This window comes from Aphelocoma coerulescens, chromosome 1A (genome assembly GCF_041296385.1).
Source record: "Aphelocoma coerulescens isolate FSJ_1873_10779 chromosome 1A, UR_Acoe_1.0, whole genome shotgun sequence".
Lineage (NCBI taxonomy): Eukaryota > Metazoa > Chordata > Aves > Passeriformes > Corvidae > Aphelocoma > Aphelocoma coerulescens.
Window position 1 is genome coordinate 50032870 of NC_091014.1, and position 24080 is coordinate 50056949.

Below are 24080 nucleotides of genomic sequence, written 5' to 3' on the forward strand. Positions count from 1 at the left end.
CTCTTGTCCTTTGATAGGAGTGTACTGAAAAGTCAAATCTTACCAAATCAACTAAACTCTTCACTCTGAAAATTTTCTACTTCAAACAAATTCATACTGGCAATTAATATGATAGCTCTATGCTAGAAATCATAAACAGAAATGAGTGACAGGTCCCAAGTTTCCCTACCACGTGATTCTGTGTCAAATACTGTTAAAAATACGTGACAGAACTTTCTTAAGTCCAATAAAATTTTTATCATTTTGGAATTTGATTGAAAACCAGTAGTCTCTAGTTCACCAAACCTGTTCTGTTCAGTGGGCCCTTAGATGTAAAATAAAACAGTCTTCTGTCAACAGAAGATTAAAGGTTAGTAGATTCTCTTGTCAGAGTATGTGACAGAGTATGTTTTGAGCTCTTCCTTTCCTTTACAGAACTAGATCAATCTTCTTGTTCCATGAACTGAAGGGAACCACATGACAGCAATAAACTACTCCTTGGAACACTTACTTACTGTTTAATACCTGGTTCTACACCCCTTGAGCTGCCTCTGCCTTATGAACACACTATGAAATGATAAGACTCATCACTTTTTATACAATTCTTTATTATCTTTAAATTAGCACAAGAAAGTTCTGATCAAGTCATAAAGTGCAAGTTTGTTTTTTAAAAACACAGTTTTCCCCAAAGCAATTCCCAGCCCATGTAGCCTACAAATGACCATGTTATCACCCCTCCCTGTTAACCATGTTTAGTATTTTGAGTAAGATGCAGTAAAGGGACTAAGGACAGAAAGAGAGAGAGAAAGAGATTAGTTGTTTTTTTTTCCTAAAACCCCTTTCTTCCACTACTCAACACCAGAAGCACTTGGTCAGGAAATACTTTCTTGTGTACAATTCCCAATAAGCTGCTTCTGTATATGCTCCCTCTTCTGGGAGAATGATCAAAACCCCACACACAGGTAGAAAAATAATACATGGCCCTGTAGGGATTAGGGCATTCACCTCTGAAAGGTGAAACTTGGACTTTTTTCCTCCTCTAGAAATTATTTATTTCACACTGGTGAGTCACAGTTAAATAGCAAGTGCATAAACAGGGATTCATGGACAGAGATTTCAACTACATTCCCTGACTTCTAATAGGGCCAGGCATTCAAATAAGGCTACTTCAAATATGCAAGTTAACTAAATATACAGGTAAAAGGTTGTGTTTATATTTAACAGTGTAACTATTTAAATTTATAAAACAAAAGAGCACTTGTTTTAAGAAAGCTTTGGTATCCTGCTGACTTGACTACCTTTGAAGCCTAGGGGAGGATGGAGATACCTAAAGCAGCACATTCACAACAAAAAAAATCATGCTTATAGTGGAGCTAGTCCAGCAATGGGGCCATGAAAATGATAAGGAATTGGAGGATCTGTCACACAAGGAAGAGGCTGAGAGTGCTGTGATTGTTTAGCCTTGAGAATGCTCAGGGGAGGGAGTGAAGACGACTGAGCCAGACACTTCAGCAGTGCCAGTGAAAGGACAGGAGGCAGTGCAAGAAATTCTACCTAAGCATAAGGCAGTTTATTTTGGTTGGGGTTTTTTTGCTTTATTGTAGGGTTTGTTTGCTTGTTTTTAAATACTATGAGACTGGTGAAAGTCTGGACCAGACTCATCCAATAGGCTGTGGCATCTCTGTTCTTGGAGATATTCTAAACTCAACTGGAAAAGTCATTGAGCAGCCTGCACTAATTGACTCCACTTGGAGCTGAGTGGTGAAACTAGACCAGCGGTCCCTTCCAATACCAATTCTTTGTGTCTTTGTCCATTTGACTAAATGTCTGTTGCAAGGATGGAAGAAGTAATACAACCCCTATCACACTATATTGCATATTTATTTATTTATTATGAAAAAAGGCTGAGACAATTGGGATTATTCATCCTGAAGAAGAGAAGGCTTTGGGGTGGCCTAATTTTTGCCTTGCTGTACCTAAAAGGAGCCTACAAAGAGACCTGGGGAGGGCCTTTTCACAAGGGCATGCTGTAATGACAAGACAAGGGGGAATGGCTTCAAACTGAAAGAGAATAGGTTTAGATTTTGTATTAGGAAAATATTCTTCACTGTGAGGATGGTGAGGCACAGGTTTCCCAGAGAAGTTGTGAATGCCCCATCCCTGGAGTGTTTAAGGCCAGGCTGGATAGGGCTGTGAGCAACCTGGTCTAGTGAAAGGTGTCCCAGCCCATTGCAGGGGGTTTGGAACTAGATGATCTTTAAGGTTCATTTCAACCCAAACCATTCTATGATTCTATGAATGATTTGAATCAACACTTCCTTGTTGATGTACAGTTAATCATCAATGTGTCAAGATATGCCAATATACTTTCTAGCTTTGCCCTATGAATTTATAAACATTACCAAAGTATTTATGATAACTAACTGGACACTATAAAAATATCCTCACGTTAAAATAAATTACTCAAATATACCAAGAGATCTAAAACAAGACCATTATTTCTCATGTTTCTTCAAAATGTAATTTTTTAACTTGAATTAACAGCAGCTCAGTCTGCCAGAGTGGGGAGGCAGTAACAACAGGCTCTAATTACTGACTGCAAGCACACACAGCTCCTCTGCCTAATAAATCTTTCCTGCTGCAGATTCAAATCCCACTGACCTGCTTCCAACATTTTTGACACACTTTGTTCACTTTTACAATACTTAAAGGAGTCATAACCTACAGTTTAAGATTAGATTAAGTTATTATTAATTACGGATAGAGAAGATTAAAACCCCCTACTGATTATCAACCCAAGCATGGCTCAGAACGTAGACTTGGCTCAGATAGAAAGCTGTGGGGTTGTGGGACAGATGGAAAAAAGGGCCAAACCCTGAACTGAAGGCAGCCCAACCAGTGTGCTGCTATTACTAAATTAAAAGTAAGGAAGTATAGTCTACTTAAAAGATTAATTAGATTTAATGCTTTTTAGCAGCATAGCAATTTTGATGGTTGTAATTTCCTGAAACTGAAGATGTAAAGACACAAGAAGAAAACATTTTTTATGACCAGTTTTCATGTGCCTCCTCCATTCTTTTAAAAAAAAAGATTAAAAAAAAGGCTGTATTGAAGTCTAACCATTCGGAGTACAAAATTCACATGTAGTTTTACAACCACTACAGTAGACAAGAGAATGGTATTTTTGGAATTCTTTGATTAATTTCTTCTTTTGCTTCAAAGGAACAGTAGGGTCATTGTCCATCTCTTGAATCAGTGCTAGAAGATGCTGATTGGTTTGTTGTTTTTGATCTTCATATTCTTTAGGTGTAATGCGCTGACAGAAGGTGAAGCCTTTGTAAGCAATCAGAGGTTCAGATTAAGTTTCATGCATCATGTAAAAGGCTTGTTAAAAAATATGGTAAGCAACATAGGTATACTGATATTCCAGTTCAGATGTGATTACATCTGCAATCAATGTGAAACATACAGCCCTCCATTGAGAAATCTAAACATTAATTGCAAAAATAAAGTTGAAAAGCAGTGCTACAAGCACAGTATCGTAGATGATTCTGTATTGCACAGAGGCCTGCAAGACAAGGAGCAAATACAGTTCTCACACAGAAACCACAATGAAGAGCATTACACAACAAGAATGGCACCTTGCATGTGTCAGGATCCAAAGATTCCCTGTAAGTAAATCAGATTTGTGGCAAGGCCCAGTACCTAATGCAAGTGAACAAATACTTTGGAGAAACAGTTGCCTGTAAACCACACTTCAAAAATCAGGAATAGAATTTAGGAGCTTCTAGGTGAATAGACAGCTGAGCATGGTTTGGGCAGCAGAAGCAGAGCTGATGCAAGAGGCAGTGATTCAGGGTGAGGGCAGAGCAAGGAACAACCCTGAGAAATACTCAACTCAAGCATGTCTTAGCTATAAAAAGGTTGTGAATCTCTGCAGTAAAGTACTGCCCTGCAAGGACTCAAGCCCCATCACTGGGCAGGTAAGTTCTGGCCTGAGGAAAGACTGGCATTCAGCTACTCCACTCTTTTTCTTCCCATAGAGAGCAATTTGGTTGAACAAGCATCAGTTGCCTAAAGGGGAAAAAAATCTTACTAATCCTTTTTTACAAACATCATCATCTTTAGGCTTCACATAGAGAGTAGTATTAACCTGAGCTGTCAAGAGTTTTCACATGGAGCTGTCCTCCCCTTCTTTTACAGTAAGTTTGTCAAACATCAATACTTCTTATGGTTTAGTAGGATCAGATGAAGGAAAAATGACAGCTCTTTCAAAAGGGGAAGCTTAACAACTGGCAAAGAGATTTAACTCTTTAAACTTCAGCATGGATCCTTTAGTCCTGTGGTTTCAAGTCTTACTAGATTCAAACCAACCCCAGAGTTCTCACACTGGTTTTAGTATTTTTTATTTCCAGCAGACCTAAGGATTACCCTCCTGCATAGACAGACCCCTTTTCTTATCTGGGTCTCTCAGCCTTCCCTCCTGCTCCCACCCGGATTTAAGAAGTTCATCAGCTAAGAATGCTCAACAGCTTCTAGGAAAGATTTTTCTGCTGTCTCCTTCATGAGAAAAGGGAAAATGAGGCACCAAACTATGAGGCACACAGGCAAACAGGAATATGCCATGCCAGAGAGCTTACAATCAGATCAAACGAACTATTTCAACAAGTAGATGGAACCGATATGCATTTACAGACTGGGACTCCAAAACTTAGTAGGAAAAACATAGCATGGGGTTTGTACTTCAGTTGTCTGTTCAATGTGCTCATGGAGATCACCCCGGCTCTGAGAATATTACAGGCAGGCAGCTCTTTCCTCTGTTGCTCATCTCTGGATTCTCTGGCTTCACAATATGTGATTCTCAGAACACTGAACCGGCAGGAATTTGAACTCATTCCAGAACCCAACACAGATGGTAAAAGAGTGTACCAAAACTACTTCTCACACAGCTGCTGTATTAAATATAGTATTACACAGCAAAATAACTCAGTGTTATTTGGTTCCTGAGTGGTTTCTCTTCGATGTTTAAGCACACAATGCACTGGCAATACAGAAGTCAGAGAAAGTAAAGAGTCAGAGAGAAATTCAGTTACTTAGGCCGACCCTTTTAATCAGTGTTGCAAGATATTTTTGGCAGCAAGGCCAGATGGAATGTTAGCTCATGAAAGAAATAAGCTGAAAAGCATTAACCCCACATACAGAAGGGTAGTGTAGCCTAAAAGGAAGGTATTTGACACTTGGTGTGTAAGTCCTAAGCTCTTAATAAACTTTGTGCTTACACAAAGAAGAAAGTTCTTCAAAACATTTAGTCAAAACAGTAAACAATCAAAGTATGTGCTCAAGTCATCTATCAGAACCTTGAACTACTGAGTTCTGTGAGAATTTCTAGGTGTCTTGTGGCAAAAATAAAAGAATACTGTTCCTAAATACAAAGTCACATCAAATTCACAAACCAAATTATAAGCAAATCACTTCAGGAAGCATGTTTTGCACTACTATTTCCAGAAGTAATTATTTGGTAAAAAAAATAAATAAAAAAATTGTAATACATCCAAACTAAATAAGTAATAGAATCCTTGTTCTCAATATTCACACCACTTTTGTTGATAGCGTATAATTTAATATTTAGTGCATTAGTCACTAATCCCCTTAATGCTTCACTTATAACAAAGGAAAAGAACAGTCTATGCAAAATTATAGTCAAGTGATGATAAAACAGTTTGTATACAATAATTTAAATAAAAATGTATCACATCATCTACCTGAATTGATATCTGGATCTTGCCCTTCTAGCAAACTCTGAAGTCTCCTACTTGTTAGTTCCAGAAGAGTTAAAGGAGCCTGAAAATACAATGCAACAAGGAAATAATTACAAAAGCAATACTTCTGTATTTTGAGAATCTAAAGCTTTCAGATGACCAATTTAAAAACACTTAGTTAAATGCAGAAGAATCTATGCCTACATTTATTTAGGTACACATTCAAAGTCTCTCACAGAATTGCACTAGAACAAATAGTTTCACTAAGATACATGTGTTTCTTTCTGGTGTTTCCTATCTTCTGGCCAAAGAAATAGGAAGCAAAAAGTTCTAGATTTTGCTTTCCATGGCAAAAACTGTAGTGTAAAACAAGCTGATTTCAGCTAAGGCTCTCAATTGCAGCTGTCAGAGTGAACCACTACCCACTTGCTGTCACTGCTACACAGTTCTGGCCCCAACTCCAGTGGGGAATCAAAGCCCGAACCCTCATGTCAGAACCCTTAATACAAAAAAAAAAAGAGAAAAAAAAAAAGAGGATTGGTATATTAACACATTAAAAAACTCTCACTAATCACTTAATACTTTCAAACTAAACTGGAGCTAATTAAAATAAAAAGTACCTTCTCCCATGTCTCTTGACCTGAAGTCAGAAGTGGAAATTGATGTGTTGCATAAAAATAAAAACCAGCATTTTACTGAAACCAAATTCCTGTGAAGTTTATTTTTATAGGGTATGGTAAAGTCTCATCTTTTCACATGTGACAATATGATGGAACATAAAAAAAGGAGACCATAAAAAGGTCTACATCTTTACACAATTCATCAAATTTAATAAAAAGGCTTTTACTGTTTTGTGGTTCTATTTGTTTTCTTTAATTTAGAAGTTAACATTGCAAAATACCGAAGGATCTTTTAGAATTGTCAGATCTATACACATACACTGGAGTGCAAGGGCATGACATTTTTATATAACTCAGAGACTCAGAGTACAACAGTGAACTTCTAAAGGAAAAAGACACTAAGACACCTAAATATTTAGTAGGCAGTCATTACGAACAAGGTACCAAAATGACCCTACAAAAATTCTTAGTATTTTAAATATTTTCCTAATACAAATCATGCAAATAAAGAGAAAGGATATAATTTATAAAGGATTGCAAAGCTCTCAAAAATCTGTCCTCTATAGCCTGGAATAACTTCTCACCCTGTTTGGCTCTACTGTTAAACTGTAACAAATGGAACAGACCTGTCATACTCCAAAAAAGGCAACTCATGGCATTTAACATTTAAAACAACAAAGCCAATGATGTAAGGAGAATGATACCTTGAAGAGCTCAGAGTGATTGTCCATAAGAAACTGAGTCAGCAGTTCTGCCTGTGGTTTTGACAGTGTCCTGTTTTGCAAGATGAACTTTGTACAAGTCTTGATGATCACAAATCTGTTCTCAAACTAGAAAAAGCAGTACCCAGATTTGGCATTAGATAGAATTGCAGTGTCCTAGAGAAGACTAAGTATAACAGCAGTGGGAAGAACACCTTGATATTTGTTTTAAAACAGATCACACAGAAAGGCAGTAAACAGAATACTTCTAACTGGACAAAAATGATAGCTTTACTATGAAAAAGTGCTATTCTTCACATTAAGCAGAACAGATACTTACTTGTTTTTGCAATCTGTAGCCATGAGATTCCGACGCAATGGCTAGGAATGTAAGGAGCCTGTGTAGTTCTTCACTAATATTTGGTGCTAATAATTTTAAATAAAGTTGTAATGCCTCTAGAGCTTGATCTGTTTTTCCTTTTTCTGCAATGGAGTAAAACAGCACATCCAATGTTACTATTCATTTTCTGAGTCATGAGTACTTATTTAAATCCCAATAATAATTCAACTTTTGGGAGGTTTTCCTTCCAAACAAAATTTCATTTTGTTCCAGTTATTAAAGGATTCTTTTCTCAGCCCACAAATTTTACTTTTTCCTCCCCTACCAGAGGCAGGGTGGCAGCAGGCAGTGAATGACCAGCTTTGTAGCACTTAGTTGGCAGCTGGGGTTAAGGCACAACAACCCTATAGGACTGAAGTAGCAACAAAGCCTATTTAGGGTAGGATTTATCTTAAACTTGTATTTAAATGAAACCCTTCTGGTTTACTTGTATGCATATGATGGGAGGGTTTTCAATAGTCCCTTTTATCATTTTAAATAACTTCTATTACTAAAAAAGACCCTAAGTCCAGAACTTTAAAAACCTTATTCTGGTTAACATGAAAAACTTCATAGCAATGATTTTAGTTTTATGTTATTAGTTATAAGTAGCAATAAGGGAAATTCTGACTTGGGGTAAGGAACTTTCACAACGAGAGTAGTTACATATTGAAAGAGTTACCCACAGAGGTTGGTGAATCTCTATCCTTTCAGATTTTCAAAATTCAGCTGGACCAGGCCCTAAGCAAATTGATCTAACTTTGAAATTTGTTCTTGTCTTGAGTAGAGGTTCTTAATAGTGATCTTGAGCATTTCTGTCCAACCCAAAAAGTACACCTGCAATGGCACTGCAAATGGTGTCATGATTCAGTCAATTGTTGCTTAGTGACATCCTCTACACAGCTTTCACCTGTATTTTTTGTTCCAGGTTGCTCTTACCTATAAGTTCTATAATTCCTAAGTGAATATCAAGATCCTGAGTGGCAAGAAGAGAGTCCTTCTTTTGACTGTAATACTTCATTATAACATCAAAAAGAATCTTTTTGTATGTATTCAGACTGCTGGGGTTGTTAGTGCTTTGAGGTAACTGCTGACTAACCATCACTAGGAACTGGTCAGGAAAATACTCCAAGCATTCAATGGCAGCATAGAGCCATCGGTCAAGCCTGTAGAAGGAAAAGTTAGTTTTAGTGCTTGCTTTAAAATGCTCTACTTATTTTTATCTTCACAGGTTCATAGAATATTCTGAGTCAGAAGGGACACACAAAATCATAATGCCCAACTCTTAAGTAAGTGGGATTGAATCCACAACCTTGGTGTAATTAGTACCATGCTCTAAACAACTGAGCTTTAAAGAAAACTAGATAGACATAACCATGCAGGTATAGTCACATACATGAACCACAATGCTGAACTGGTTTATTAAGCAGTTTATGTAACTTATTTCACTACAGCAGTTCAAGGACCTGCTCAAAATGAGCAACTTCCATGTTCTTCTTATGCTAAAGGTAATACACCTGAGATAAACCCAGATCAAGCTGCAATCATGCCAGACTGACACTGACCCAGGAATTCAGCTAGTATTTAAAAACCAAACACCACCCCACCATTACTCCAACACACACACTGAGAATTCACCAGGGCTAACCAGGGTGGAAAAAACCAAGGGACTGGATCTTTACAGAAGAGAAAAAAGACAGTTTGAAAAAAGAGGAAAAAAAATGTAGGTTAAATCCCAGAAGACTACAGAAGCAGTTTACTATATGACCTACTACAAAGGCATGAGTTTTCACAAGTATCTGTTGTCTGTATATCTTAACTAAGGAAAGAAAATGTAAGAACAACCTGAAGTTCAGGTGGATAATTCATTGTTGAAAGAAGCCAGAAGATCAGAGGAAAAAGTCTCAACCATATACAGAAACAATATAAAATTATAGAAATGTGTGGGGCAGGGGGGCAAGTAGTTTTATATGATTCTGGATGTAAAATAACTTGATCTGAACTAATGACAAGTTGCAAATATTATTTAAGATCCATAGAATCTTATTTTTATCATGGAGAGCAGAAACAAAGCTTGTGAAATTGCAGCTAAAAACTGTATTGATCTGACACAAATAATAATTCCTAAAGGCATTCACATGAGCCTTGACATATTCATTCAAAGAAAATGCAAGACAGAGATTAGTTTAAGTAAACAGGAACACTACAAAAGTAAGAGAAGACTTAAGGAAAAGAGCACTGACAACATGCAGCCACTTTTGCTTTTATACTCTCATTACATAAACATTCTTCAGTGCCACAGCTTAGTTTCTCCTCTTCTCTTGCTAACAAAAGATGACTTATTGACTTTGTATCTTCACAGCATGGCCACCAGGAACTGTGATAAACAAACAAAAAGCCTCATAATAAAATTTTTGAAGTCGTAGTATCTGTTACAGAGACCTAAGAGTAAAGAATCTGGTCTAGAAACTAGGAGTGTTTACAACTCTTGAGCTTAAAGTTTTAATGTTTACTTAAAATGCTCAAATGTCCAACTCTAAACATATACTTCTTGTGAAATCACTTACTACTTCTGAAAATAGGTCAATCACATTATTGCCACCCCTGTCTACAAGTATACAAGCATAATTATGTCTGTTTGTTCACTTAACACATCTTTGATCCAGAGTAAAATAAAGCCTTCACTAATAAATTCATTTTATAGATGTATAACTTACTCGGGCAAGTTTAAGCTACATGTAACCTCTCTGTCCAGGAAAGTATTTGAGATAATCATGTCCTCTTCTTTGCCAAAACTGTCTGATTTTGTCTTCACTGAAGACACCAAGATATCTTCTAGAAGGGGAAGATCAATTAACTGCAGCAGTCGTAGCAGAGTTTGCTGTTTCCAGACATCTTCTATTACTGATACCATAAACAAACAAAAAAACCTCAGAAATAAGATCTTATGTAAACAGCTAACCTTTGTTTTTATGCACACAAGAATATTTTAAGTGTTCAAAGAAAACAGAGTAACAGCGTAGTGTGAAGTTGCTGTGTCAGGAAAGAAGGGATCAAAATACGAACACTAAAAAAAAGTCTCCCCCATCATATTAGGATTCAGAATAATCGACTCTAATTAGTGGAAGAAAAAAAAAAGACAAGTGAAAAGCAAAGGAATCATATAATAAAGATATTCTTAATCTTAAAACCTCTTTCCTTCTGAAGTAGTATTTGCATAAATAGCGCAATCATGCAAAAACATAACCCTGTCGTGTTTCCTTCTGTTTAGTTACTACAAGCATTAATTCCTTTAACACTCATTTAGATATTTTGTCATTAGTGACAGGTTAAATTTGGGTCTCTGTGGAGCATTGTTTAACAGAAATGGGGCACTCAATCCAAGATACAGTGAAGAATAATCAAGTTCTAAAAAGAAAAAATTCAGTCCTCACCTCCTTTTGAAAGCAGGCGAGTTGGTTCATTAACCATGATCTTCGGAGGTGAAGATGCATGAATGTATATTGATTGAAGAAGCTCCTCAACCCTCTTTTTATCAGCTACTTCCAATGCTAAGGGGTTTGAAAGTGTTGTGTCCCACTTTGTTCTGCTTAGGGAGTGAGGAAAAGATTAGGTGTATAACAAATACTATTAGGACACATTTGTCTTTCTGTTACTAAATTGTTCTTAAATCAGAATTTTAGGGCTTCATTATATCTGGAGTCTATCCTGCTAGTAGAATTCCTATCATCTAAATCTGCTTTGTGGAAAGGGCAAGGATATTGATTCCAAATACTGTTTGCTAGTTCCTTTACCAGCTTTCAATAACTAGCTCATTCCTGCTAATTCCGAGATTTCAGCACAATTGATTGCAAAATCAAATTACTCCTAGGCTTATGCTACTCTGCCAGACTCTCTTCCAAATAAAGGGCAGAGCAAGCACTCTACCCAAAAATATGTGGTAGCATCTACAATTTAGGCATAACACCTTGTTTAGACAGACATAACTTCATCTACAGGTAACCCTCCTTAATTTATTAAAGAAAAAAGAGAAAGGATAGTTCAGAATAACTCACTTGGAACATCTTTTTGTTTTCTGTTTGCAGATTTGCTCAGGAGAGAAGCTTTCATTGTCCTTATTTTTTCTTGGAAGAAGAGAATCAAGACTGCTATTTACAAATCTATAGAGACTAGTGTCTGTGTCTTCAAACTCTGTTTCTTTCCCATTCTTGAATAAGTAAAGCTTGGCTCCAACTGGCTCAAACACTTTGTGATCCATCAACGCTTGGCATACACGGACTCCCTTCAGCCGAGAAATATCATTGCAGCTTAGGTACATGCTTTGCATAAGATGGCTCAGTACCACATCAACAGCATTGGAGCCAGTGAAACAGTTTCTATATGTTTTCAGGTGTTGTCTACGTCTTTTGATTTCCACTTGATTGTGAAGGGCATGTATAATACTATTCCACAGCTGAGTTGCTTGAAAAGGACCATCACAATCTGCAAAATATTTATATTAAAGTTTCACAGATTTATAAACCTTTAATATTAAAAAAAAATTACACTATTATTTTAGTTATAGATCTTTAAAAATATTCAGAAGTCAGCTGAATTTTACAAAGGCAAAGATAGTATTTCATGACTCAGTCCTTCTTGTAAGCTGACTCACACCCACTATGGTAAAGTCAAGAGAAGAGAAGAAAAATCCACTAAAAACAGGTGAGGAAGGGTTTTTTGTTATTGTTATAACCATGCACACTGTATGTATGTGCTGTGTACATACACATTAAATCGTTACAGAATCACAAAACAGCCGAGGCTTGCAGGAACCTCTGGGGTCCATTTAGTCCAACCTCCCTACTCAAGCAAGGCCACCCAGAGCTGGTCGGCCACAACCACGTCCAGGCAGGTTTTGAGTATCTCCAGAAGTGCAGATGTCCACACACGGTATCACAACCTCTCTGGGCACCATTGAAGAGAGTCTGGCTCCATCCTCTTTGCATTCTCTCTTTAGCTACTTGCAGAGAACCCCCCCCAGCATTCTCTTCTCCCAGTTGAGCAGACCCAGCGATCTCAGCCTCAGCCGGGGGAGGTGCTCCCCAGCCCCCAGTTTATCCTCACACATCGCGCCCAGCTCAGCAGACATCAAGCGAGCGTTTGCAGCGCATTAACCGCGCCTGCTCCCGGTCGAACACCTAGCCCAGCTCCACGCCCAGCCCTATCAGCGGCGGCCCCCGTAAGCTCAGCTCCAGGGGTACAGCCGGAGGGAGCTCCTCTCCGCCCCGTTCAGCTGCCGAGCCGCCCTAGCCCCGTCCTGCCCGCCGCCGGCCATCGGCCCCAGCCGCGGCACCGACAGCCGGGGGTGGCAACACCAACAGCGGGCAGGCACCGGCCCCTCGCAGCCCCCTCCGCTCCCCGGCCCCTCCAACACTGCGCGGGAGAAGCTGCTGCAGCGGAGAGACGGGGACGACGCTCTTCACCCACCTCGGCGCCGCCCGCTCCCCCGCCGCGGCTGCAACTCGCTCTGGCTGCGGATCCTCCTGAAGCGGGGAGTCAAATACCCCGCCATGGCCGCGGCCGGGCCGCGGGCGGAAGCCGGCGGAGCACATCACTTCCCGCCCGCCGCCCCCGGCCGCGCCCAGCGCCGCCCCTGCGGGTCGGAAGTGAGCGGAGCTCGGGCCGCCCCCGCCCCGCCGCCGAGGCTGCCGCCGTCGCTATGGAGTAGCCGCGGCAGGACGGGGCCGGAGCGAGAGAGGGAGTCGGCGTGACAGGCGGCCCGCCGGGCCCACAGGGCGACGAGCAGCCGGGCGCTGCGCCGGCAGCTTCCCGCGGGCTCAGGTGAGAGGCCGCGGCCCGGGGCGGGAGCGGCTGCCCGTGGCCTGGTGGCGCTGCGCGGGGCGGGCAGGGCCGGCCGGCTCCGCCGGGGCGGCGGTCTCGGGTCCCGGGTGCTCGGCACCGAGGGCTGGAGGGGACGGACCGCCCCGGAGGCTCGATCGCCGCGCGGCCAGGGTCGGGCGGGGACCGCTGAGCCGCCTGAGCCGGCGGATCGGGTCACCTGCCGCCTGTGGCCGCGGCCGCCGCCCGCCCCCCGGCGCGCTGCTCCCGGGTGCCCCGCGCAGCAGGGAGCTCAGGCACCGGCCCTGCGGCGCAGTGCGAGTCCGCTCTCGCTGTAAATAACAGTAAATACTTTGTCCGGGAGGACTGGCCCGCAGGAGGCTGACCCGGGGTCTGTGCAGCGCGCGGGCTGGGTTTCAGCTATCACCAGGCGACAGACAGAACCCTGTTCGTGGATCTCGTTCCCTGAGGTTTTGGTAGGGATTCAGCTGAAGCTCAGTACTGAAATGGTGCATGAAAGTTAAGGTGATGTGCAGCGGGAGCAGCTACACCTGGCATAGTGCTTCATTGTATTTGACCCTCTCGGTTTTTTTTGTAACAAATGCAAAAGACTGGTTGTGCCTGAAAAATGCTGGGGTTTTTTCCTTTTGTTTGCTGTGACTCAGTTGTTCCAGCACTTACTTCTTCTGTGAATTGATCCTGGCTTGGGGCAGATGGATAGGATGCGGTTGGGTGGCATGAAGTAGCTGTGCACCAGCCTGCTGTCTTGGTTCCCAAAGAGGAATCCCGGCTTGTTACAATTCAGAATAGTGGTAGTGTATGTTGTACTGCTGTACAGTGTGCACCCATAGCCATACATCAGATGAAGCTATGAATTAGTTTGAGGATAAATTGATGGGTTTACATTAAGCAGTTTTCTTTATATGAGTGAGAATTGAAAAATGGTGGACAGTCTTTGTTTCGGATTTCAACAACCTGTAGTTAAACATTTTGAATGTTTTGCTTCATTTCTTAGTGCAGTGTTGGTTGTTGCTTACTACCTTGCTAAGTGATTGTTCTCATCATGCTGCCGTATTGTTGCTGATGTACATCAGCATAAAAACCATTACTGATTGTGAGGGGCATTCATAAAAAGAACGTATTGAGCATTCAGAATTTTGTAGGATTAGTTCCAGGTTTCGTGGACTTGGTATCAGTAGCATTAATATAAAATTCAAACAGGAAGAAATCAGAGTTCGTAAACATTTATTGCATGTCCTGTGTTACTTGTCCAAACACTGTTACTTTTTAGATTTGCACTTGTCTCATTTATTACCTTTTAACTTGAAATGCAAATTTCATTCTGGATGACTGTAGTGGTTTGGTCTAAAATACTCATTACTGTTTATCTTCTGTGAGATAAGAATTAGGAGAAATGCAAAGCAGGCACCAACTTGAATGAATATAAAGAAGTTTATTAACAGACCTAAAAGAAGAAAAGAAAAAAAAATTATACCACCTTTAGAACTCTCCTCCTCCCCCCACCTTCCTCCCTTCTCCCACTGACAATGTAAAGACAACCCTTAAGATGTTCAGTCTGTTTACCACTTCCATAATAACCTTGTTCAGTCCATTTAGAAAGAGAAGTCTCTTTTTGCTCGTGCTATGAAAACAGTATCACACCGAGACAGCCACCCACTTCCAAATATTGTTCAGTCCATTTAGGAAGAGGAGTCTCTCTGCTTGCGATGTGAGTCCCTTCCCCCGACTTGCAGCTTTTCCCGCAACTGCTTTCGAGGGTCCACTCTTGAAGTTTTTCGGGGTACAATTTTAAGGTTGAGCTGTTCAGAAAAAAAACAGAGGCCCTTCTCCTTCCCTGGGAGCAAAGGGTCATCTTCATCTTTGAGACTATCACTGGAAGCATCTCTAGGAATTGAGGTTTTTCTCCTTTCCTCTTTGGAGCAAAAGTCCTCATCTGGTTCATCTCTCTCTGTCCAAACTTCTCATGAAATTACAGCTGCGTCAGCATCTGCCTATCTCAGCGCAGGTGCTTCTGCTTATGAGTTGAACACTCCACCCCCCATATCTTCATGAAATTACAACGGGATACTCTGATATATCATAGCTTCACAACAGACTTTCAGCTTTAAGCATCTCCTCTCTCTCTTCCCTCAGGTTTTCAGCTCTTCACAGCAATAAAAGGGTTAATCTCACCTCGGCCTTACAGCTGGAATGTGGCTTATCGCAGTTGGTCACCCGACCTCTGCCGGACAGAGGTGCCGCTTTGCTGAATCTCGGCCGCAGTGGAGGGGGGGATTCCGAGCCGCTCCGGCTGCCCACGGCAAGGCAGTGGGGGGGGTTCCACAGCTGGAACAGGCCCATGGCTCCAGGCTGGCCGTGGCCCGGCCCGGCCTGGCCCAAGCAGGCCCTGCACGGGGCCTGCAGCCACCTGTGCCAGCGCCGGAAACGAGAGAGAGCTTGGGGGGGGAGTTTGTCTATTCTTAAGTGTGTATCACAGAGGCGGTCACAACTTTAAGTGGCTTAAAGAATTGTCCATATTCAAACTGGCCAGCTGATAGGTTCTATCAGGTCCCAGAGGAAGCTGTAAGCACCCCTTAGCAAGGATATCCCTTCCGGGACTATGCTTGCTAACCTATGACAATGACTGACTTTATTGCCACTTGGTTATTAATTTTTTTCAGAAATAGTAGACCAGTTTTAACTGAACAAATGAGTTTTCCTGCAGTTGAGAACTAGACTTGCATATTTCAGATATGGTAACCTTGTTGTGATTTGTGGTGTTATAGATACTACCCAAAATAAATATTTGTGGTGGTGCATGGATTTTCTAGGTATGTTGTTCCTGTTGACATGCATACGGTTTTTATTGAAGTAGGTGATAGCAATTGTTTTTATAAAGAAAAATACACTATTTTAACTTACAGTCAAATGTTGATAAGAGGATTTCTACAAATTTACATTTAGGTGGATGTAAACTTTAAACCCCATCTGCTTATTGAGAAATAAGTTTCTTGGTACTCCTTGTTAAGAAGCTAAACTAAACAATAGTTTTGCCTACTGTCAAGCTAGAGAAGAACAGGCTGGACAGGGTCTACCAGGCTTGAATTTTAAATTCTAACACTTCAGATACTGAAATGCTGTTGACATTCTCACCTAGTGGCTTTTCCAGGCTACTCACTGCAGTTAGTCTGTTACCCACAGCAGCGGGCACTTCTGATTTAATGAATACTACACCATTTTGCCACCATCTGTGTAGAAAAGCTTGACTTACACAAAGGCATTTGAACATGCATGCACATGCATTTTCTTTGTAAAATTTCTGCAGTTAATTTTGCAAAGTGTTTTATTAGTTTTGAGAGTCCTAACATAAGATGATGTTGCATTGGTACTGGAGAAGATTTGATGGCTGGGAGCGAACAAAACAGTGGAAAAAGCACAAGATCTGAACTCACATAAATTAGGTTTGGGATTATCTTAAACTCATTAGGATTGATTTTATAGTCTTTTAGCATATAGAGTTTGCCCATAGAATAGCTGCTGAATAAAATCTTTGAGAGCTGGAAATGCCTATAGCTTCTTTTTAGGATAAGCCATGATCCTTGTTTGTACCTATTTATCAGGTTAATGAAAAGTTCCTTTCTACAGGGATATTAGCCAGTGTCTTCACAGCAGTTTGGTCTAGGGCTGCACAGTTAGGACTTGCATGTGTTTTTCCATATCACGAATCATAAAGTAAAATTAATTTCTTGTAATAATAAAATGTCCCACACTTAAATAAAATAACTTAATAAAGGAATTCTGTGTTTCCACAATTTATTTCAAGGTATGTTCTCAACAAAACCCTAACTAGATACCAAATAAGTGTATGTAGTTATTCTTAAGATTGTCTTGTAATCTTGTCATATCTAAAACTCACAGTCCCCATAATTAAGACAAACTCCACCCTTAACATGCTTGTAGTAACGTCTGGTTCTGCTCTTGAGTCACTCTGTTGAAGTCATAACTACTATATCTGATTTAAATTTGAGTATTTGCGAGATTGAGATCTGTGCAGCTGGATTCCTGTCTTTTTTAAAATACATTTTCTTAAAATTCCTGGTGGGGTTCATCATTTAGTAGCATGAAGTTGTGTCACTTCAGCTGACATGGAAATTGGAGAAATATCTATGGTGCCATAGCGTTTGTGTGTTCCTGCATTTCCCTAGGGAAGAATACTGAAGGTGGGATATAACTGCACCAATAGTCAAGATAGAGCAGCATAGCTGTTCCACATGCAGCACTGCGCTAGGGTTTGCTTAGGGCTTGGCTAATGCTGTTATGCACAACTGCACTGGAGTGAATTGTTCTATAACACAGGGAACTTTAAAAGAAGTTCTGTTTAGTATGTTTATTACCTCTTTTGTAAAACAGGTCTATCTTTGCAATTGAAACCTAATCAGATTATTTGTCCTGATTTGTAGTGGAAACAAATCTGTAGTACCAGGGAGAGAAGGAGTGCATGTCCAGGTAACATCAGTGTGGTTGATTTTGGTTAAGTTTGACTGAAGCATACAGGTGTCTTTACATCTTACTTGAGAGACTGAAGAAATCTCTTTAAATGTTGCTTTTGAATATACTGCATAATACTGATTCCTGGATATAATTTCTTCTTGCATTCTCTCTTTGTCTTTGCTCACACAGATAAGGAAGATGAATTTCTATCTCTTTTTTTTCGCTGTTCGTTTGCTGCCTTCATTCTTTCTTGTCTATACATTATCAGAGAAACAATTGTATAAATGGGGTACAGGCTTCAGAACTTGTATCTGGCAGAACAGGCAAGTCAGATGTATTATGAAAATACAGAAAACTCTGGAGGTACACACTACAGAGGAAGATGAAGTAAATTGGAAGCTGCCACAGTCTTTTAGCTCTCAAATTTGAAAGGTGATACAAAAAAAACTTCCTTGTACAATTTCGGTAAAGGATAAAAGGATGTCTTCTTGTTTCCTTCCCCTGCACTTAAGACTTAAGTTCATTAGTCGTTGGATTGTACAAATGGTAATGTCAGCAATCTGATGGGCAAAATACTGCATTTTGAGCTTGTCTTTTGAAAAGCAATGTGTAGGAAAGAACATGTTTGTTTTTTTACTTGCTGTTTGTATAATACAAATCCATTATTTTGCTGGCCTGGGATCTTAAGCCATCCTTCACTTCAGAAAACTGTAGTTCTGTGAGCACTGGAATTAAAGGAGTCTGTTTTTCCTCAGATTTGTTTCTCTTTTTGATGGATACTCATACACAAGGTGTGAACCTTTCCTGTCAGGGAGGCAGTGTATAAATCTTCTGCATTATTAGATTACTATTTTCAAGAAATGATTGAATTTCTCAGTCATTAATTGCTTTGTTATATCCAATGAAGAACAATCAAGGGATTCAGAAGTTCCTGAAGAGGAGTAGAAGCAATGACATACAATCCCATAGGCATGCACCCACAGATATGTGTATGCAGTGTGAATATGTATAACTGCAAAGCCCTGGTAGTTATATTTCAGTATTCTTTATGGGGGTTGCTCCTGTATCCTGTTGGATCCTTGTTTAGAAGTTACAGTTTTCAACTTGTACCTTTCATTAACAGAAATTGAGAGGACTGTGAAAAGTTTCTTTTCTTGTCTTTGTAGGATAAGACATTGGTGCACAGTTGAAACCATGGAGTCCATGCTGAATAAGCTGAAGAGCACTGTCACAAAGGTGACAGCTGATGTCACCAGTGCGGTCATGGGAAATCCCGTTACCAGGGAATTCGATGTCGGGCGACATATTGCCAGTGGAGGTAATGGTCTTGCTTGGAAGATATTTAATGGAACTAAAAAATCAACAAAGCAGGTGAGTTATCAAGTAAAGACGTAAGTTTATAAACAGTAGATGACAGACTGATAGGTAGCAGTTGGTAAGTGGCAGTTAAAATCCAACTGGACTAATGTTAAAGGTAGTGAAATGACACAAAGAACTCAGCTCTATTTAAGTACGTTATTCTCTGCTATATAAGTGATACTTGCTTTAAGCCTTCACTGTTGGAGAAAGAAGTGGTTCTGCATTCATAGCATACAATTCGGAACCAAGATCAAGGATTCATCTGAGTTAAAAGTGATCTGACAAGAAGGAAGAAGTTTGCTTTAACATGGGTTGGTTTCCCAGTTTTTTGCACCTTGCAGCTTTTTATTGGTAACAATTATTTTGCTTTTACGGTGTATAATAATCTTGAAGTGTGTCATCATTTGTTGCCAGCAGAAGACACTGTAGTTTTTTTTGCTCAGCTACCATACAGAAATTGAGGGGTTAAAAATGTTAAGTCATGGGATACTGTAACAGGAAGGCATGGGATGGAGGAGGAGGTTGTGAAGGAAGTTAGTTACGCTTTCCCTGTGCTGCTTTCAGATCAGTATTGTTCCCATTTAGTTTCCCTAAAGTATTAGGATTTAGAGCGCTAATATACAAACGTTTGACTCACTTGAAGTCCCATGTAAAAATGAACATGGGACTATGACTTTGGAAGAAGGTTTGCCAGAAACAGAGTTGAAGGATTGTTATTATAGAAAATTATTTTGTTACACTGGAGAAATGTGAAAAGTCTTTTTTCAAATTTGGGGAGGAAGTACAATTTTCAAATTGTAAATAGAAGTGTTAATAAATTATGCTCTTTAGTTAAACTTAATTCTGAAGTGATGTGAAGTCACTTAGACAATGCATCAACTTGCTGCACAAGTACCAAAAAGAAATGGACACAAAGGAATAACTTTTGAAAACGTTTATACAATCTTTTAGATGATAGGTAAATAAGCAGTAGCAAATAGATAAGAAATATAATACACAGAACAAATAATCTGGAAAGAATGTGTGATCTGATTCTGTAGGACAGAGTCTGAATAATGTTTAATCGGGTACTTTTGCCATGTTTTCAGGCATCTTTTTAGCTGTTGCAGAGCCTTGTGCATCTTTTATTTACTGAATTTACTCAATATACCAGTTGGTTAGGGCTTTTTTTTGGTCTTACTCAGCTATACAAAGAAGTAATAGCATTGAAAGTATGGTAATTTTGATAGGTTTTATGCAGTCTATGTGCCCAGTAAGCATTTGACCTGTAGCAAGTATATCTTTAAAGTCTGGAGACCTTTAACAAGTTTCTTTCACTTGTTGACAGAGTATATGTAACTAGGTTCCTGTTGATCACGTTTTTCAAGCCTTGAATGGATGTTCTGACCAATTACTTTACAGAATTCTAGTTCAGGTGCTCCATGTGGTCCTGCAATATCTCTATAAACCCTGACTAACATCTGTGCAGTTGTATGTCATTATTAGTACTTAAAAATACCGCAGCAGTTGTACTGCATGGAATTTTAGATGGCTGGTGTTTTGACATGCAGTTACCATTCATTATTAATATTACCAGTTAGGTAACATCATGTCAACGTTCAGTTTGCCATTGCAAAACAAAACTGTGCAGCAATATGGCTTATGCTGTGTTGTGCAATATATCTGTTCTTTAACACTGTTTTGTTATTTCTTTCCCGTGTACCTTCTGAATGTTCTTTGGGCTGGCTGTCATTTTCCAGGTGGTAGCAGTCACTTTTGTGAAGTGTTGCATGTATTTGCTGTATTACAAGTATGTATATCTAGCTTGAAGCTACAAGATTTTTTTGCAGTGTGTATTATAATCAGGCAAACAGGTTGTAAGGGCTTAATTAACCCCTGTTGTTGTCACTTTACCACAACACATAAGTCACTGTAGCCAGATAAAATAGCTAAATTTGGAGGTTTTAACATTACAGCAGTAGATCCCATCAGAAACCTTTGTTTTCAGGATTATTTTTGTTCCTATTTTAAGTCAGTGGGCAGTTACAAATATTCCATCTCTGGTGACAGTAGATATCTATGATTTTATACTTCTTTTCCGAATTCTGCCTGGTTCCTGCCTTGCTGTTCTTCCGGGATTTCTGAATGTTTATTTTTTATTATTTTTTAATGTACCTTGCCTTTTCTTGCTTACTTTGTAGGTGACTGAGTAACAGCCTCAAAGAACGTGAGGAAGTTACTTACTTGTGTACATATGTTTATCTGGTGTTATTTCATAGCTGATTTGCTGCTGTTTGTTTGAAACATTTATGAGTCACTGTGGTTATTGATCAGTGTATAATTTTACAGTATGTATTTCTGCTCATCTTGGATTTATTAACTTGGACTTCATGCACTTATACTTTTTCTGGCATAATATGGCACTTGTCCCTCTGCTTAGAAAGTGCAAGCATAAATAGATAGGGTAAGGTCACAAAGTACTTGCCGGCTCAGTTGTAAAGCTAGCAGAATTCAGAAGGTAATGGTTTGTGCTTCAAAACTACTATATTTGTGTTTAACTTTTCTTATGATAGTACTAAATGGTAGATAGGTAAGTCAACTTTCTGTTGTTTTGGCTGTGCATATAGCAACTTTCAACTTAAATCTTCCTGTTATTAAAACTTTGAAGGCTGATAAATTTTTGAAACGGAAATAATAGTTGTATTGTATACCTTATGACTGAGAGAAACTCATGGGAAAGTAAGGTTATGAAAAAACACTGGCAAGCTTATAAAAAATAAAACCCCCGAAAGGGAGAGAAAAATCTTTTTCTGGCAAAAGACCAGAGTAATATTGGAGTGCTTTCCAGTATTTTAGTTCAGTGACTATTTTGCTTATTTCAGTGGGAGGCTGTGGTAAAATATGTGTTTGCATATTGGGTTACATTTGATTTTTCATGTGAAATCTGCATGAGTGCCTATGGGTAAAATAGAGGACAAAAAGGAAAACAAACAGTTTCTAAAATCAAGCATTTTGACTGCTACCTTTAAATTTCCTTTGATTTTATGTTCACGATTTAGTTTTTAACATGATCACATTTAAGATTTTTTCTATGAGAGTGCTATATCAGTTCATTTCACAGGATAGATGGTGAACTGTATTTATTAATTTTTTTGTGATGTTTGGATTTTTTTCTTCTTTTTCCATGCTTAATCTCTGTCATTATTTCTTCACCCTATTTAAAATGTTAGGATTTGAGTTTGTATAGTATTCACCACTATAGTGCTTGAACGTTTTACAGGTTTTGTTAACATGGTTTCTCAGTATCCAGTGAGGTGAATAGGAAGACGTACTGTTGTTCCATTATCATTACATATCCACAGCTTTTAGAGTGTTTACTTTAGAAATAATTTCTAGTTTGGTTTGCATCTTTATTGACACACAAACCCGGTGTGTTTTTGAATGCTTGCCTTCCTCTTAGGGTCAGGAAAGAAAATGTGATATGCTGTGGTTCTCTGGTTGCTTTTTTCCTGTTGGAAAAAAATTATTTCTCTTTTCCCCGCTTTCAACCTTCTCTTATTTTAGGAGTTGCATTGGTTAAGATAGAAGCAGGATTTCTGCATTCTCTTTAGTTTATAAGATGTCTATGTGGGTAAATAAGGACACATATTTTAAACTATCAACATGTGTTTCAAACTGATGCATGTTTCATAAAAATTTCAGGATTGCAAATAGTCTGGGAGGATGTGGCAGGCTGACCCTGGCCAGCACCCACACAGCTCTTCACTCACTTCCCTATCCCTGGCAGGCTGGGGACAGAAAATAGGAAGAAGAAAAGCAAGAAAACTTGAGCTGCTCTGGGAGGGCAGCCAAGAGATCAGCTGTGTGAGGTGCCCTCAAATCCACCATCTGCTCAGCCTAGTGGTGGGGCTGAGACAGAGTAGGAAGGTGCAAGTATTAGGGAATCTGAGAAAGAGATTGACTTGTGGAGGCACACCCTCCCATACTGCAGATAAGTGGACCCCTCCTGCACGTCACAAGAAGCAGCGGATCCCCTGCTGTCTCACCACCAGGCAGGAGAGGACCTTAGAGATGGAGGGGAGTGGAAGTGGGTTTCTGCTCGGCGTGGCAGGCGAATTCTCTCCTGAGCTACCTCACCTTCCCTTGGACAATAGGGGTGAGGCCCTGAAATCTGAGGACCAGGGAAATGAGAATGTGGATGAAGGTTCTTCCAGGACGGAGGAGTTGCCTAGGGCAGGGCAGCCTCCCACATCACAACCTCCTCCGTTAAGAAGACAATAAGTTTAGTAGTCATTGGTGTCTCCCTTTTGAGAGGAATGGAGGGCCCGATATGCTGACCAGACCCAATCCGTAGGGAGGTGTGTTGGCTCCCGGGGGTCTGAGTCACGGATGTCATGAAGAAGCTTCCCAGTCTGGTGCAGCCCTGTGGTTATTACCCACTACTGGTTTTTCCAGGTGGGTATCGACAAAGTCCCAACAACAAGGCTACAGAGAGTCAAGAGGAACCTAGTGGCCTTGAGTCAACTGGTTAAGGATCTGGAGCACAAATTGTGTTTTCTTCTGCCAGTTGCAGGGAATGAGTTTAAACAAAGCATGCAGGATTGCAGCAAGCACCAATAGAACTAACTTTGAGCCATCATAAAGCATTCAAGCCACAGCTAATATTCACTTTCTAGTTCTCTTCGCTTGTCATCAAACAGAAGTTTTTTCAGAAATGCTGTCTTAGTTTGAAATTTTGTTATTGGTCAGGTACTGCTCAGTGTATGTCTTCCATCCCCTGTTACTCTTCTCTGCCTTGTGCTAATGTTTGATCCATCACACTTAAGAGCTGGAGCAGGGAGCCAGTATGGATAGAAGCAGGAGAAATGTACTTAGTTGAGTTAGTTATAAATATTCACCTGCTAACAGCTTAATGAAAATAGCTAAAACCCAATTTTTTTTGTATTGGGCTGTTTGGATAGCCTATTTCTAGAAGCTTGTAGGGGTTTTCTTAATT

The 24080-nt window shown here is 39.9% G+C and overlaps 2 protein-coding genes across 6 annotated transcripts in view; one reads left to right on the top strand and one right to left on the bottom strand.

Annotated features, from left to right (window-relative positions):
• Window positions 1–737: 737 nt before the first annotated feature.
• DEPDC4 (DEP domain containing 4) lies at window positions 738–12997 on the bottom strand. 4 transcript variants are annotated; one of them, XM_069000828.1, is made up of 9 exons: window positions 12905–12997; window positions 11494–11920; window positions 10873–11024; window positions 10156–10342; window positions 8378–8604; window positions 7400–7542; window positions 7063–7188; window positions 5742–5820; window positions 738–3312 (listed from the first exon to the last, which is right to left on the bottom strand). In XM_069000828.1, exons 1-9 carry the CDS (start codon window positions 12987–12989, stop codon window positions 3095–3097), a joined length of 1644 nt encoding a protein of 547 aa, XP_068856929.1. In that variant the 5' UTR covers window positions 12990–12997; the 3' UTR covers window positions 738–3094. The 4 variants fall into 4 exon arrangements, with proteins under 4 accessions (XP_068856929.1, XP_068856938.1, XP_068856920.1 ...); XM_069000837.1 differs by having other exon boundaries at window positions 10156–10273; window positions 10873–11027; XM_069000819.1 differs by having other exon boundaries at window positions 10873–11027.
• A 90-nt stretch (window positions 12998–13087) lies between these two features.
• SCYL2 (SCY1 like pseudokinase 2) overlaps window positions 13088–24080 on the top strand; it is a 38357-nt gene continuing 27364 nt past the window's right edge. The window contains exons 1-2 of one of the 2 annotated variants that reach the window (XM_069000860.1): window positions 13088–13258; window positions 18913–19117. In XM_069000860.1, the coding sequence (XP_068856961.1) occupies window positions 18941–19117 (177 nt within the window). In that variant the 5' untranslated portion in view covers window positions 13088–13258; window positions 18913–18940. Of the gene's footprint in view, window positions 13259–18127; window positions 18179–18912; window positions 19118–24080 lie in introns of those variants that run through there. The other variant, XM_069000870.1, reaches the window with a different exon arrangement.